Raw genomic sequence first — 16,588 nt, 5'->3', positions numbered from 1 at the left:
CCTGCAAATGGTGTGCTTGGGGAAAGCAGCCAGACACAAAAGGACACATACCGTATGATCCCACTTACATGAAGCAGACAGCTAGTCACCAGAACTTACGAATAATTACCAAGGGTAAGTGAGGGGGAGGAAGGGCCATGTGTAAGGCCCCGAGCGTCGGTGAAGCAGGGCAGGACAGTTTAGAGAGGCTGGTTGAACTACGTAACGAATGCAACTGAGGCCACTAAACTTGTCCGTGTGAAAAAAATGCTCAACTGACAAATGTTGCTGTTATTACACAAATGAAAAGAGGAGTCGGTGCTTATTTTTTCACTCATAATTTGGTCAGAGAACCAATGGGTATACTGGGTGTGGTGAGGCAGCATGGAATAAAACGAGCATGGTTCCTGAGGGGAGAGATTTCACTGGACCAGCTGGTGAGGTACTGGCCCCAGCACGGCATCAGGGGGGCCATGTGGTGCAGGAGTCTGAACCAAGATGAGCAGAAGCTTGATGTACATACTCAATTTCAAAGAAAAGAAGAAGGTAAATATGCCAATGATTTTGGATATGCTGAGTTATATCAAATATGTAATAAATTAAATTTCACCTGCCTTTATAAAAATCTCTGTAATGTGGTTACATGAAAATGTACACTGACACACGACTTCCCTTTTACCAAGAGGTACCCCTCCAGATCCCTCTGCGTGAGTAAAGAGCTCCAGGAACGTAACACCTGTGGATGTGGAAGAGTGGTGGGGAAGGCTGGTGCAGGTGGTGCTGGCAGGCTGGGGAAGACCGGCCAGGCAGAGGTACTGGCCCTGTCAGTGTGTGTCAGGGCGCTCAGTGTAAGCAGTCCCCTCCAGCTCAAGGGCAGCATGTCGCAGAGTTCAGACCCCTAAGAAGTAGTTACTGGGGTCAGCCATGCTCTGGAAGGCCCACACTAATTCTGTAGACTGCTGCACCACAACTCCAAAAATGCTGCATTTTGTTGTCTGCTTAGACAACTCATCGCTTGAGGGACTTCAACACTGCCACATTCATTCTGGGTGATGCAGGGCTCCAGCTGCCAACCGAGAGCCTGGCAAAAAGCCTCTCACCCTGGAGGGCTCTGCCTGCCCCGGGAATTACACGGCAGCTTGGATACACCCCCACGTCCACTAGGTTTCTAAGTTCAAAAGTTGGAAAACAGTGTCACGGCCCCGCCTCTGAAGATAGTAAAAGACAATCCCCTCCCACTCCACAGCCTGGACCTGGGAGGGACCACGCCATCTGGTCTCTGACAGGAGAGAGCCTGGTGCTGGGTGGCATGGATGACTACTTCAGCCACTTCTGGGAAGTGCTGTTTGTAAGATACAATGGAAGAGTTGGGGTAGCCAACATTCTGATGGAGCAGCATATACATTAAAAAAAAAAAAAGCAAAACAAAATAACAAGATGTAGGTACATTTGGAAAATCATTTGTTTCATTTCAGTGCTTAGAAAAATAGCTGTTCCTTCAGAATTCGGTTGTTCCGTGGGATTTGCTTAGCTTGGCACAACCTCCACTTTCAACACCCAAAGCGTGGTTTGTCCTTTGCAATTGCGTCTTCGTCTTTGGTGGAGATACAAGGCATGTGTGGATTTCCAAATCCCACTGCAAGTAACACTCAACTCCACCAGGCAACCGTCTCCTAGCAAATTCTGGCTACATTTCTTGTATGGACAGCCCTATGTTTTTTCAGACGTTGGGGTATCTATGTAGTAGCTGGAAGGTTTCCAGAATGTTCGGACAAGTTCCAGCTAAGGCCCAGGAGAGGAGGCAGGGTGGGGCTCTGCAGGACCATCATCTGGGAAAATGAGTCACCGTCACCCAGATACGCATTCCCAAACCACTAGACTACTCGGGGGAAAGATGACTGCATTTAGAATACGATGGATGGCAAACTCATACACACCGAGAACAGGATAAAATATACTCTCTTCCATTTGTGGCTCTGTTCGCTTTTCATTCTTCAGCTGTATTAGAATGATGTTGAATTGCTATCTATTTGCACAATTCAAAACTCAAAAAGCACAGAAGTACAGCAACCAGTTTCCCTCCTGCCTGTGTGGCCCCCCCCTTACAGTTCCTCTACTTGGAGGCAAGCAATGAAATCAGTTCCCCCTGTGACCACCTTTCCCCCCAAATAAAGCAGGCTGCTATACAAAGCCAAAGCCTTTACAACATGCATGGGCTCATCTCGAAAGCACAGTGAAACCAGTAGATTGCAAGGAAAATATGGCAAGATTTCACTAATGTGAAATACCTAAAATAGATAGGTATTCCGGAGATAAGGGCTTAGTAGAGGTTACCAAGGTGGGAGGGAGGGGGAAATTATTGTTTAGGTAATGTCAAGTTTTTGTTTTTAGGGGGATGAAATAACTGGCTAAGGGGTCTGATTTGTTTTACTGACTTGTACAACTAAAAAATAGCAAATTGGAAAATGTTGTGTCCTCTGTATATTTAGCACAATAACTATTTAAAAAACCAAATTGAAGAGAAAATACACCACCTTTGTGGTAACCCTGCCTTAGGTTCAAACACGACTTTCTACCCACACTAACTGTGCTTGTGACCGTGGGTGGGCTGACTAATTTCCGTGAGCCTCCTTCCAGGTGACCGGCAGGGAGGGAGGCCCTGCCCGGGAAGTGCTGACGCGTGGCCTTGACGGTGGCAGTCAGGGAGCACGGGAAGCTGCTTCAATGTTCAGGGCTCTTCTGACACAGACTTCTTCATCACGAGATATGACGCTGCTCTCCTCTCGGTCTCCAGGAATGAGATTCAATCTTACAGGAGAAAAGCTGCCTCTTGCCTTGAACAGGCTCAATGTAAGATCTAAAATTTGGAAGTGTGTGAAAGAAACCATTTCAATTGCCATCTTACGCAGTAGAAGCAATGGCCTTTGTATTACAGCATATGGGAATGAGTACTACACGACTTTCTAAAACAAAAATGTGTGGCAAACAGAACACAAACACCTGCCATTTCACCTTCGTCATCTGGACAGTCAGGGACATTCAGTTGTGTCCAACAGGTTGTTCCACTGTGCCCTAACCGCCCCTCCCAAAGCCCTCCACCACAACGCTGCTTTCCATAGAAGAATAAATGCTAAGTGGGTGGTGTCTAAAGAACATAGCTCACCTTCTCATAATAAATGTTTAGACAGCCCAGAGCATAGACCAGGAAGAATGCCTAAAAACAAAGGAGAAAATACTCATTAGAAAAATAATTCCACATGAAATTATTTTACAGATAATTTCTTCATCACCAAAACAGTCACTTACTTTTTAACATAGTTCGCTCAAATTTTAATTAAAAAAAAAGAATGTCACAAACTAGTTTATTACTGACTCCCCCTCCAACCACAGACTCAGTTCTGACTCTCAGTGATCCTACATAGGGTTTCCAAGGTTGTAAATCTTGATGGGAACAGAGAGCCTCTGCTTTCTCCATCAGTGCTTGCTGCCGACTTTGAACCACCAAGTCCACGATTACCAGTCCACCATTCACCAGACAGTACCACCAGGCTTCCACAAACTGACTTAAATCAGTAAAAAACAAAATCTTGTATATATGTCCCATACTGAATTTTTTTCCTTAAAAAAACCACATTACTTAGTTGAAGACTCATGTATATATCTAAGATAAAAGTTTTGCTCCTTGGATCTTCATTTATAAAATTAAGTAACCATATTCAATTGGGGAATCTCTACTGATCTGGGAAGGAGAGGCAGGGTGATTTTGCTTGCATCAGAAACTGCAGTTGCTCAGCCATCCGTGCTGTGAAGCGAATTTTCATTAAGAAAGCCACGTCTGAGCTTTGGAGTCCCTTCAAGTCCACTCAGGGGCACCTTGGGAGAAAGGCCTGGGGATCTGCGTACCCTGGAAACCGTGAAGCACGCAGCTCTACTCCCTGCCGGGGGCTGGCATGGGAGTAGAACCGACTCCACTCCAACTGGTTTATCTTCACACAGTTTACCTGCCTGGGGGAAGCACGAGAGGCGGCAAAGAAAGGTGGCCCTAGTTCAGTAAAATCATAACACCTAAACAGAAATGAAAAGAAACGTCAAACACCAAATAGTCTCGTGCTATTTATGCGCTTGTCTGGGGTGAGCAGCTCGATGCATACACCCTTATACACTGGAGTGGCCAGCTGGTAGCTATTAAACCGGGCTCCTCTTCTTTAAAGACGAGAGTTATAGGTTAGGTTTAGAACACCGAGAAAGCAAACAAATACTCTGCTGCTGCTGACACGTCTGTGTGCTCCTGGCACGGGGTAGAAAGAGAAGTGTAGTTCCTTCCCCTTTCCTGGGTCTGCAGGCTTCTCGCACACAGCGGACACTTCCTCCTCGGTGCGGCCCTCCCTCCCAAGCCCAGCACACAGAGGAACAGAGCGCAAGGGAGCTCAGCCCGAGTAAACCCTCCCAGTAGCTAACAGGCCCTGCTAGGGAAACACCTTAGTAACCCCTCAGGAACTGGCACAGGCCACCCACTGCCATTTTCTGCCTGGCAAGCAGATGATGATTTTCTTTAGAGCAGTGGTTCCCAGCGCGTGTACGGGGAACCCTGGGGGCTCCCAAATTCCTGTCAGGAGGTCTCAAAGTCACAAGTATTTTCGGAATAATGTGTTAATGTGTTATTTCCTTCCCACGCTCACTCTCTATGAAGCTATGAAGCGGGAGAGATCACAACAGGTAGAATGCAGGAGCAGATGTGGGAATCCAGCCGACTTCCATGACGATTTGCAAACAGGAAAAACAGTGCCTCTTCTCACCGAGTTTCACTTAGAAAAATACAGGTGTTTTCATAAAAAATATTATTTCTGTTAACATATAGTGAGTCCATTATTGTTATTGTAAGTGAATTAATTTCTCTTTCACACTCTTCTAACATGTAATTTGATACACTTCAACTGATACGACCCATATCAAAATGTTCTTTGGGGTCCTTAATATTTTTTTGCGTTTTAAAGGATCCTCAGACCAAGATGCTTCAGAGCCACTACTTCAAATCTAGACCTAGGAGCTTCTCTGCTGATGGAGACGGCCAGTTGCTTATGTGCCGGCCCACTCCCCGTGCTGCCGCTGGCCATGCTAGCTGCTTGGACGCCCCTGGCTGCCTCCCGCCTCTCCCGGCAGCCCAGGGCACCTTCTGGACACACGAAGAGCACGCTGTGCTCTGGCTTCTCGTTCTGGTGCCTTCGAGTCGGCGCCAATGCCCACATGTATGGTCGGCAGAAAAGCTGCCTGGTCCTGCATCCTCTTCATGGCCAGTCATGTGCTTGCATCTAGTGAAATGGCTACTAATTATTAATATGTCCCCCCCGAGGTCTCCCCTCATATTTAACCAGCCCTCCAGCTAACTCGATGTCTTGTAGTGACTGGTCTTTTCAAAGGAGGGGTCCGGAGTAAGGTGGCTGAAGTGTCTCTTCATCCTCGCTTCTGAGGATAAGCCTGTGAAAGCTGTCCTGCTTGCAGCCCTCCTGCGCTCAGAACAGAGAACAGATTGCTTGCCAGACTGTGGAGCCCCTGCGGGATGCTGCTGCCACTCTTTCTAGCTGTCTTGGCTCCACTTCCACTCCCAGGGCACCAAGCCCGTTCTGTTCCTTCCCTGCCCTCTGCGTGGCTCTCGACTTCCACAATGCTTCGTGCAGGCCCAAAGACCGCTTCTCAGAGAGGTCTTCTCGACTCTGTTTGACATGAGTCCCTACCCTGATTATGTTCTTCACAGCCCTTACTGCTGTCTGAGAAGACCTACTTCCTGGGGTGTCTCTCACTGGAATGCACTTTATGAGAGCAGAAACTCTGCTTAGGAGAGGCTCTTGCACATAGCAAGTTCATAGATTGAATTGTGTCCATTCCTTTCTGCCCCCAAACATGTATCGAAGCCCTGGTGGCTGTACCTGTGAATGTGAGTGACCCTGCTTGGAATGAGGGGGTTTCTCCTGCTACATTAAAGAGCTCACACCTGAGCCCGGTGGTCCCCAAACCTAATCCCTTTTGAGTCGTAAAAAGAGCAGCACCCACAGAGACAAACAGAGAAGCCTGATAGAGAGAGATTATCTGTAAGTCTGGGGATGCCAAGGATTGCTGGCCACCATTAGAAGCTGAAATAGACACAGAGCTATTTCCTTAGAGCTACACAACCCGAATTTGGACATCTAGTAACCTGAACGATGAGAACAGAAACACCTTTCTTTCAAGCTATCCACGAGTGGTATTTCTGTTATAGCAGCTCTCGGTTCCTAAGACAGTGGGTGCTCAGATCTTGTGTTGAAGAACATGAAAGGGCATCCCTGGACCCTACCCTGGGCTTGGGTCCAAATGCCTTTGCTGCCCTAGAGCAGTCATTCCTCTCACAGAGGACACGCCCCGTCCTGTTTCTCCTCTCAGCTACTGCAGCAGTCCTGCCCAGGGTCTTACAACCCTACTTTCATTGAATACTTATTAAGACAGTGTGCACCTACTCCTTAGGCCAGAGCACAACCCCGACTCTCACAATGACCTGGTCTTTGGAACCGAGCCACTGTCGACAAGTGGTGTGGGTGCACCACACTTTCCAGGCAGATGGCAGACAGGACCGTCTTCCCGAGAGGGTGGTGGAAAGCCAACGTTTCCTCACACACGAGCAAGCCTTCTCGTCCTTTCATTTTCTCAGTTTGCGCTTCTTGGTTTGGACGGTGCGGTACACAGAATGAACTTTTGAGACGGGACAGACTTGGCTGCGAAGCGTCACCACTCGCCACTGTGATTAGCTCCAGTTGAGTCGGCTCCTAGACTCATACGGCGCGCTCATGACGCGAGAACGAAATGCTGCCTAGTGCGGGCCACCGCCATCATTAGCTGCAGACTACAGCCCTCGTGGTCGATAGGGTTTCCGCCAGCCGAGGAGTGTGGCTAGGCCTTTCTTTCCAGTGTTCGTCTAGAGAGGCTCTGCTGACGCCATGCTGTCGATGTGTCCAGTGGAGTTGGTTTCTACTTACAGACTACAGAGCAAAGTAGGACTGAGCCATAGGGTTTCCTAGGCTATAATCTTTTTTTTTTTAAACAACTTTCCAAACCATTTTGTTAGGAGCTAATCCAGACATCATAGCATTCCTTAGTTCCGTCCTGTCAGTGGTGTTGGCCAATCGCTGCCACGATCACTTTCGGCTGTATCTTCACAGGAGCAGGCAGCCAGGGTGTTTCTCCTGCAGAGCCGCTGGATGCCTTCCAGCCACCGACCTTCAGGAGAAGCTGAGGCTGACTCACCCGCTGCACCACCAGGCTCCTGTTGGCATCACGGCGATATGCATTTCTCCACTGGTCGGCAGTGGCTGCTCGGGAGTCTTGGCTGGGAACTGAGCCCAGGTCTTGTGCTGGGAAGGCACGGATTCTAACACTGAACTAAATTCTGACCCTAAAGACTCACGCTCTGTAAGCTAGGGCCTGCTAGTTGTACGGATCGGAATTAGCTTGATGGGAGTGTGCTGGTTTGGGAGTTTACACGTGTATATGCCTCATGTATAAAATGGGGATGGGAATGCCTTCATAGCTACTTTGAAGACTTAATGAGAGCAGCTATGCAAGGCACTTAGATGCTCAATGAACTTTTTTCCCCCTCTCTGCTAATGATTATTTTAGCAAGTACAGCCGGGAAGAGGTCATTCCTTGCCTGGCAAGAGAATCCTTCCTAGTATCTGAAACTGATCAATGTTTTTCCACTATCAGCAAATATACACTTCCCCCACAGAAGGAAACCAATGCCTCATTTGTTTTTTCCCCCGGTTTAAAGTGATGACGGTTTTTATAAAGCTCTGCAAAGCACTGTTAAGCTTCTATCCTAGATACTGAGTTGGATTTATTTGGAACTAATCATCAGCAGATGGAGCAGGAGGCCCATGGAGGTTGACGCTGATGCACCCTGAGATTTCACTCGGGAGACATTACTTTTAGGGCACCAGTAAGGAGGAGGAGGAAGGGTCTGATGATGGTGTTTGTCGGCAGAGCTCTCAAGCTCATCAGGGACCACTGCATCACGATGGAAAGAGGTATCGAAGGAACAGCGGAGCACTGGTCACCACCTGAAATCCATACCAGCACAGAGTCAGAGCAAACACATCGGCACACCCTGTTTACAACGGGTCTGGCTTACTTGTCAATTACGTGGAGGATGGCATCTTGTATACCCGAATTATAGCCCCAGATGTGAGCCAGAGGAAATACCAGGTTTTCTTACATGTTAGAGTCACTATGTGTAAAGATCGTTCTACTATCTTAGCAAAGGAGGATTTAGGTGCTGCAGACAGGGAAGTGCTTGGTTACTAACTGACAGAGGGGCTGTAACTGAAAGGTTTGAATTCACCCAGAGGAGGTTGGAAGGAAAGTCCTGGTGATCAGCCAAAAGGTCACCACCCTGAAAACCCTATGGAGCCGTCAGACAGACACGCGTCACCATGAGTCAGTATCAAATGGAAGCAACTGGTTTGGTTTATTTATGATATCTTTTATGACCAGGGATCACAATTTGGAGAGAGCGCATCCAGGTGCTACCAGGGCGGGAAAGAAGGCGAGAGTTAGGAATGGGCTAGGCACTGTCCACACACTGCTGTTTGGTTCTGACCCATAGCGACCCTGTGTACAATGGAACGAAACACTGCCCGGTCCTGCACCACCCTCATGACTGTTTCTATGCTTCCGCTCCTTGTTACAGCCACTGGTTCAATGCAGCTCCTTAAGGGCCCCTCTGTTTTCTGCTGCCCTTCCAATTTACCAAGCATGATGTCAAATAGCTTTGTACCAGTAAATAATGATAGATGGAAAAACTAGCAGGCACTTACCTTTATTGAGCATTTACTGTGCATCAGACATGAGCTACAGGCCTGATGATCTCATTTAATTTCCCCACCATCCCACTAATAAGGTGTTCTATCAGCTCCACTCTACTGAGACTGGAGGTTCAAGGGAGGTCAGAGAATGGGCTCCAGCAAGCGTGCTGAGGTGGGAGGGTCTTCCAACACGGAGCTACGGATACAAGCTGGTGACAGGTGTTGGAAATGTGGCTGCTGCAACTGAGGAGTGTAACTTTCAGCATGATTTCCTTTTAACTAGCTTAAAGGCAAATGTAAATAGCTACACATAGCTAGAGGCCACCACATATGACAATGTAGACTAAGCAGTCTGATCTGAAAAAGAGAAGGAATAATTCCAAATGCCTTTTCCTATTCTGGGGCCTAGCTTTGGTACTGTCGCCTCTCTGCACAGGTAGGAAGCACTGAGCAGGAGACCGAGAGCCTGAGGAGACACAGCTCCTCTTCGGTTGGCACAGCCAATCCACTCAGCAAGCACTTCTTGAGACTGACATAAACATCAAGTCTGGGGAGCTACCGCAGGAGCTGCCAGAGGCAGGATGGCTCCTGGAGAAGAGGCACACCTACAGGGATCCCCAGAGGCAGCGGGCAGCATACCAAGCACAGCAACTCAAACGAACCCAGTGGCTGTCAAGTCCACTCCTGTGTGTGGTGACCCATGCGCTCCCTCTGCCTTTCAAGGGCTGAGGTTTTGGAAGCAAATCACTGGGCTTGTCTTCCAAAGGCCCCCAGAGTGGGTGTCAACTACAAACCTGCTCGGCGCCTGAGCATTTCACCTGTTTGTGCTGCCTGAGGCCTCCCAGGGTATTGCCAAAGAGAGGATGAAGAGTGTGACCTCGGCTGCCGAGGTCCCATGAGACAGAGCAGAACTGCCCCAATCTTTACCAGCGCAGATAGCCTCATCTTTACCCCGGTGAACAGCTGGTGGATTTGAACTGCAAACCTTTCGGTGAGCGGTCCAACACTTAAGCTGTTGTGCCACCAGGTCTCTTGCATTAAGAGAACATATACTCTCAGTGGTTTTGCAAAAGAACTGCCTAGAACCCATCTACTTAACATCAGAAGTCACTACACGACTTGGATCATAGCTCACTAAAGACTGGTGAGTCTCTGACTACATTAACAATCACTGACTATATAATTAAAATGAGCTGTATTTTTAGTATTTGGGGTCTTAAAGACCCCAACAGCCATCTAGCTAAGAAGCAACAAAGCCCCCATGGAAGAAGCACACCAGCCTGTGTGATCATGAGGTGTTGATAGGATCAGATGTCAGGCATCAAAGAACAAAATATTCTATCATTGTGAATGAGGGGGAGTGCGGAATGGAGACCCAAAGTCCATCTGTAGGCAACTGGACACCCCCTTAGAGAAGGGTCACAGGGAGGAGATGAGCCAGTCAGGGTGCAGTGTAGCAACGATGAAACACAACTTTCCTCTAGTTCACAAATGCTTTTTCTCCCCCACTATTATGATCCCAACTTTATCTTACAAATACGGCTAGACCAGAGCATGTACACTGGTACAAATAAAGAGCTTGCAACACAGGGGATCCAGGACAGATAACTCCCTCAGGACTAGTGGTGAGAATAGTGATTCCAGGAGGGTAGGGGGAAGGTGGGGGAGGAAGGGGGAACTGATCAAAGAACCTACATATAACCTCCTCCCTGGGGGACAGACAACAGAAAAGTGGGTGAAGGGAGACATCAGACAGTGTAAGACATGATAATAATAATTTATAAATTATCAAGGGAGGGGGAGAGGGGAGGAAGAGGAGCTGATACCAAGGGCTCAAGTAGAAAGAAAATGTTTTGAGAATGATGTTGGCAACAAATGTCCAAATGTGCTTGACACAATGGATGTATACATGGATTGTGATGAGATGTACAAGCCCCCAATAAAACAATTTAAAAAAAAAAGCTGTATCTCAATAAGGAGCCCTGGTGGTGCGACAGGCTACGAATTTAGCTTTTAATCACAAGGTAGGTGGTTCAAACCCACCAGCCACTCAGTGTGCTATACCGTGGTTATGAGGCATGATTGACTCAACAACAATGGGTTTGATTTGGCTTAAAGCTTAATAAAACCGATATAAAAATGAGACCAGACAAACAGCTGACAAAAGCTTGCTGTTGGGCGGTGTCAGGCGGGTCCCGTCTCATCGATGTACTAAGTGAATCTGAAATCTTGATGTGAGAAGTGCTTAGACGAACGTCTCAAATCCTCTGTGCACTCGTGATACAGAGAAACCTTCTCAATGTCTGTTAGGCTATATAAATTAACCTCTTAGAACCAACAAGATAAAGGATGGGGAGTGAATTTCTAGCAGGTCGTCTTGGCAGCCCCCTATAGTGACTTCAATACTGCATCCCTCCCCCCCCTTACTGCAGGGTGAGGTGGGCTCATCTATACGGTGTTACCCAGGTCCCTGAGGTCCCAGAGACCAACAACTGTTGGTTACCCTGATGAACACTTACCTCTTCTAGGCTGAGCTGCAAATATTCAAAGATCCTGTATGGGTTTCTCCTGCACAGGAGTCTCTGTTTGCACCGACCAAAGAGAAGGAAACACAACCGATTAGAACAAATGGAGACACTATAGGTCATACAGAAGAGATTGCAAAAGATAATCTGCTCATTTCTACCCATGAATTGTTCTAGCATGAGACCATTTTGTTGGTCAATTTTTGTCGTTGTTGGTCAGTTTTATATGTTACTTCTTTTTTTCAGTCACTGACAGCTCACAAGCATAAAAACATTCTGGATAAGGTGTCATAAGTCTCATTCTAAAGGCTACATGATAAAATTTCACATACTAGTTAACCAGTAGACTGCTTCTGGCTTTTTCTATTATAGATCATTCCAAGGTGACTCTTTCTCTACCACCCAGCTATCAGATTACTGTACTGTGACAGCTTGCATGTTGCTCTGATGCCGAGAGCAATGCAACTAGGATTTCATAGATCCACAAAGTCATCTACTGTGGACCGATTTCAGTAGTGCTTCCAGACCGAAATAGACCAGAAAGACCTAGAAATCTACTTCCAAATATTAGCCAGTGAAAGCTCAATGGATCCCAACAGAACCTTGTCTGAAGGTGCTGGAAGGGGAACCACCAGGTGGCGAGGCGCTCAGAGTGCAGTGTGCACAGCAGCGGGCTCCAGCCGGACAAAGACGATGAGGCCAGCACAGGACTGGGTGATGCCGCCTTCTGCTGGGCCCACAAGGAGCGGGAGTCCAGTCAATGGCAGCAACAAGGCCACCATCTGTCTCTACAGCGAATCCCTTAACACAGCAGCGCTGACTCTGCTTCTCTCCCGATGACTTCCCTACACGGCACCTTTCAGGTGTCAATGACAGAAAGAAGACTTGGGCACCTGCTTGCATTCATCGGTTTTGGAGTGTAGTCATTCTCCAATCGGAAGGTGACACGGTGCTCACAGCTGATGCACCCCAGGACCAGTACCCAGTGCCTCCTGGCCCTCGCGCAGTGCCTGCGGCACGGGGCTCTGCACGAAGCTCACAGGCCCAGACACGTGCTAAATACTCGCTCTTAGCCACCAGTAAAGAAAGGACATCTGGTCAACCAGCCAGAAACAGGTGGTTTTGGGGGAAATACTTTGTTTTCTTCAACTCACTTCCTTGCTCGGTGCAGCCTCTCCCAGGCTCCCGTCAGCAGCCACGTGTTCCACAAGCACGTACTCATCGGCAGACAGGAGACCTGTACACTGGCCATCCTCCAGCTGAGAGCCTCGCTGGGGGATGGAGTCCTCATGGTGGCTGAGCTGTGCAGGGGTCAGGGGGGCAGTGTTATCAGGGAGTCCAGCAGAGTCATTTGCAGCTATGGCATCCTGCCTAGAACCCCCCTGTGGGCAGGCACAAGGCTGACTCAGGTCCTCTGTATCACTCGGCTCTCCAACATCTCCATTCACCACCGGAAGCTCCTCTCTCCCTGTTGGGTCTTCCATACTGGGATCCACTTCAGAGTTGAGCTCACCCTGCACTTGAGCCTCTTGGTACCTTTGCAAATAGGGGTGATCGAGCGGCTTGGTGTAATCCTGGAGGATGCTGCGCACGGCGCTTTCCTCCTGCCCTTGCCTGCGCAGAAGCTCTGCAGCCCACTCTACACCTCGCTGGTACCTACAAAACAAACAGGCAGTTAGAAACACCACTGGCATCTCCAAAGTTAAAAGACAAACTACACACACAAAAAGCACACACACGACTCCAAGGTCATCATCCAAAATGTTCACAGTATTTTTACTGAATGACGGGTGACAGGTGTTTTCTCCTTAACCTCTTTCTGTGACGAGAGAATAAGTGGCTGCCCATAAAACAGCAAGTTGTCCTCTAGTCCGGCCCACGGCTGCTGACACACAGTTAACAGAGCAGTCACTCCAAAGCCTGCAAAGAACCTTCTGATCGCTCTATGGACTAAAGCGTTGGCTCTGAGAGGCCTCATGGACCGAACCCCCTTGAAGTTGAGCACGAAACATGTGTCTGTGTGCATTCTCCTGGGGCTGGGATCCACAGCTCTCATCATATTCCTCAACTCAAAACATGTGAGAGCAGCCCTAAATTAAAGGTTCAAAAGCAAAGGAGCTGGCGCCAGGAGAGCACACACAGGTCACTGCTCTGCTTTGTACAGTCAAGGGGCGAAGGCAGACACAAGTTCAAGTCCGTGTCCCTCGTGTTCTCGCACAGGTGAACGGGGCCCTGCCTCATTCTCATCTGCAAACCAGGGACAGGAACACCCAGCTCCAAGGGCTGCGGCAAGAGGTAAAGCAGACGTGACAGGAGACATGCTCCCTCAGCCGAGACTGAGATGGGCTTGCAGAAAGGCCTGGCAACCTATTTCTGCAGGCTGGCAAATGCAGCCCGGTGCACCCCAAGAGTCTGAGCCACAAGCTACCATGTGGTTGGTGCAGGACTGGGTAGCATTTTGCCCTGTCTGTGCGGCTGTCACGAGTTGGGGGGCAGTTTGATAGCATCCAACAGGAACAATCACTGTTATGGGATGGCAGGAGAGGTTTAGAAAGAAAACAGTCACTCGTGTGAAAACACACTAAAAATTTTTAAAAGGTAACCTTATATAAGAGAAAATGTACATGGTAACAACTCGTCCTTGAGGGGCAGTGACGTGGGAGAGCAGCCCAAGAGGTAGGGGTTTGAGAGATGGCTCCTCCTCCCAACCCCTCTGTCTTTACTGTCAGTGCCAGAATCACACCTGTGTCCTGCCTCACGGTGACCTTGGAGGACTATGAGGGAAGTGCCAATGAGACCCTGCTGGGGAAAGCCTCTGACTCAGAGACCAGGGAATGCGGGCTGCAGAGCATGCATCCTCTCATTGGCCGGCAACCTTTCACGTCAAGTCCTGCTGGCAAGTGGAGGAGGCCAAAGAAAGAGGGTGAAGAGTCTAAGAGGGAAAGTGGCTAATGGAAAAGGTGGCAGTTACAATTAGCAGCAGTAAGGGGACCCATGCAGGGCTACAAGCATATCCAACAGTCCTGTCTACGTACACTGCAGGCTTCTCCCCCTCCACTAGTGGGGACTGATTGATGCTCACCTCAGGGAAGGGTTATGTGAATGGTCCTCATCACTTGAGGCCCACTGCTAAGTCCGTGTCATAACCACCTATTCATTCCTATCTGTTCCATGCAACCCTCCTGCTGCTCCGGGCTGGCTCTATCACCTGTCACTTCTTGTAGCAATAGACACTCAAAGAAAATCAGTGAGTGATCAAATGATACACACGGTGATTTTAAAACAAGAAGTTGGCAGTCAAGAGCTGGAGAGCATACCAACCAGGGTGCTGATGTAAGAAGGCGCTTCACAGGTGTGGAGGAGGAGGACAGGTTCCTCAGGGGCCCACTGATTAGTGAGCACAGCGTGTTATAGATCTTGCTTCCCAGTGCAACCTGATGACCCCAGGCTCTGGGTTATTCTGAACCGTCAGAAGGCAAAAGCCTCTTAGACTGTGTTTAATAAATAATGTTTAAGGAAGAAGATCAATCAAAAATTGTTGAACAGTTCTATCTTTGGGCTTCCAAAGGGTTCACCTTCAGTGATACGGCTCCCTGCCCCATCCAGAAGTTTGCCCATATTTTTGGCTGGTCTCTTGTGGGTGCCATTCTTACAGGTGGGCTGTAGCTGGTTCTGTACCCTCATCCATCTGCAGCCCTCTGTCTACACGACAGCCCCTCCTAGCATGGGGCCCTATCGGGGTCCTACCAGGCCCCTCCCACAGACGTAAATCCGACCTGACCCCCAGCCACACTGCAGGCATGGGGTCACTGAGCACGGGAGCAAGGAGGAGCTGTCGGATTTGGTCAGTCTGTGCCAGAAGCATGATGAACATTCACAGGCATTTTCGGGGGCTCCACGTACGAGCTGAGTCTTGGGCTGTAGCTGAAGGACAAGGAGGATTTGGAGAGCCGACCACTCAGTCAACAAAATCTTACCAAGGGATGCAGGGGCGAGCCAGGCATACTCCCCGAGAGTGGATCGTCTGAAAGGGGCAGGCAACGCATGACCCTTTATGTGCTGTATCCAAGGAAACCCACCCGTGCTCCGCGTGGCATCACACACAGTACCAAAGGCGACTCAGCGGGCACCAGAGGGGCAACACCCCACTCAGCTGGGGAGGAGGCAAGACGATGCTGGGCAGTGGGTGTGCTTCAGGTCCTGGGAGGTGGGCAGTGGGAACCCACCCATCGGTGCCGAGGAAGAAAGGCCTGGTGACTGGCTTCCACAAAGATGACAGACATGTGGGGTTGGCATGAACTGGAACTGACTGACTGGGTGGCTGAGTTTGGTTTTTATTTTTGGTTTGGCGTCTGTATTTATGGGGCTGGGGAGAAAGATTTCCAAGCAAAGGGAAGACAGAGTGTAACCAAAAGTCCAGAGGAAGGAATCATGACTGCATAGGATGGACGAGGAAGGGCAGGGCGCCTGGGAAAGCCTTTCTCAGAGCCCCTCGAGTCCCTTACCACCACTGGGTGCAATGCCAGTTCCACAGTGAAGGCACAGCCGCCCAGGACTTACGTGCATATGCAGCACAGGGCCACTGCTCAAATTTTGATAGAATTAAATGGGCAGAGGATTTTGTTCCAGATTATTGACAACAACAAGACAATGAACAAACCTCACTCCCTACACCGGAAATACTTCTTCATCCACATCACATTCACACATCATTAAAGAAAAAATCCACACATCATTTTCAAGGACACATCTACTACCAACATTTTAACATAAACAAACAAATAAATAAGAGGATGTGGACTGGCACGATCGGAAACAGTGACCCGAAAACAGATTTAATCTAAACCATAATTGTGACCAGAGCCCAAGTTCACCAGGACTTACTTCTTTGAAGTGATGATGGGCAGGCTTGTCCTCATAGCTGTAACAAAAGACAGAGGCTCTGTTTGTTCAGACACTGGACTGTCTAGAAAAGAGAAGTCTCAAGGTTCATAAAACTGCATGCCTAAAAGTTTCATTAATACCATCCTCTTAGCGAGCGTCTAGAGACATGCTTCACAAGCCCCTGGCCCCTCTGCCTGGACTCTGGCAGCAGCTAACCAATCTCACTGCTTGTCTGGTTGAGTTTAGAAGCGAGTTCAGAATCCTTCTCAACCCAGCACTGTAGGCCAACTGAGATGGGGTGCACGATGCAACCTCTTTGGCCGCCTCTGAATGCTCACTCTCCCAACCTTCAGGTGAGACTACTGCGGCTCC

General features: G+C 48.8%; 1 protein-coding gene across 1 annotated transcript in view; it reads right to left on the bottom strand.

Annotated features, from left to right (window-relative positions):
• The window catches only part of TSEN2 (tRNA splicing endonuclease subunit 2), a 68,477-nt gene that overhangs the window by 13,688 nt on the left and 38,201 nt on the right, over positions 1-16,588 (bottom strand). The window contains exons 4-7 of the mRNA XM_013004564.2: positions 16,217-16,253; positions 12,487-12,988; positions 11,327-11,389; positions 3,143-3,193 (exon numbers count right to left, since the gene is read on the bottom strand). Of these exons, the coding sequence (XP_012860018.2) occupies positions 3,143-3,193; positions 11,327-11,389; positions 12,487-12,988; positions 16,217-16,253 (653 nt within the window). The remainder of the gene's footprint in view (positions 1-3,142; positions 3,194-11,326; positions 11,390-12,486; positions 12,989-16,216; positions 16,254-16,588) is intronic.

Source organism: Echinops telfairi, unplaced genomic scaffold, assembly GCF_000313985.2.
Source record: "Echinops telfairi isolate 266 unplaced genomic scaffold, ASM31398v2 ScPeMD7_31;HRSCAF=116, whole genome shotgun sequence".
NCBI classification, from domain to species: Eukaryota; Metazoa; Chordata; class Mammalia; order Afrosoricida; family Tenrecidae; genus Echinops; species Echinops telfairi.
Note: the sequence above shows the minus strand (reverse complement) of the source record. Positions and strands in the feature narration are given on the sequence as shown.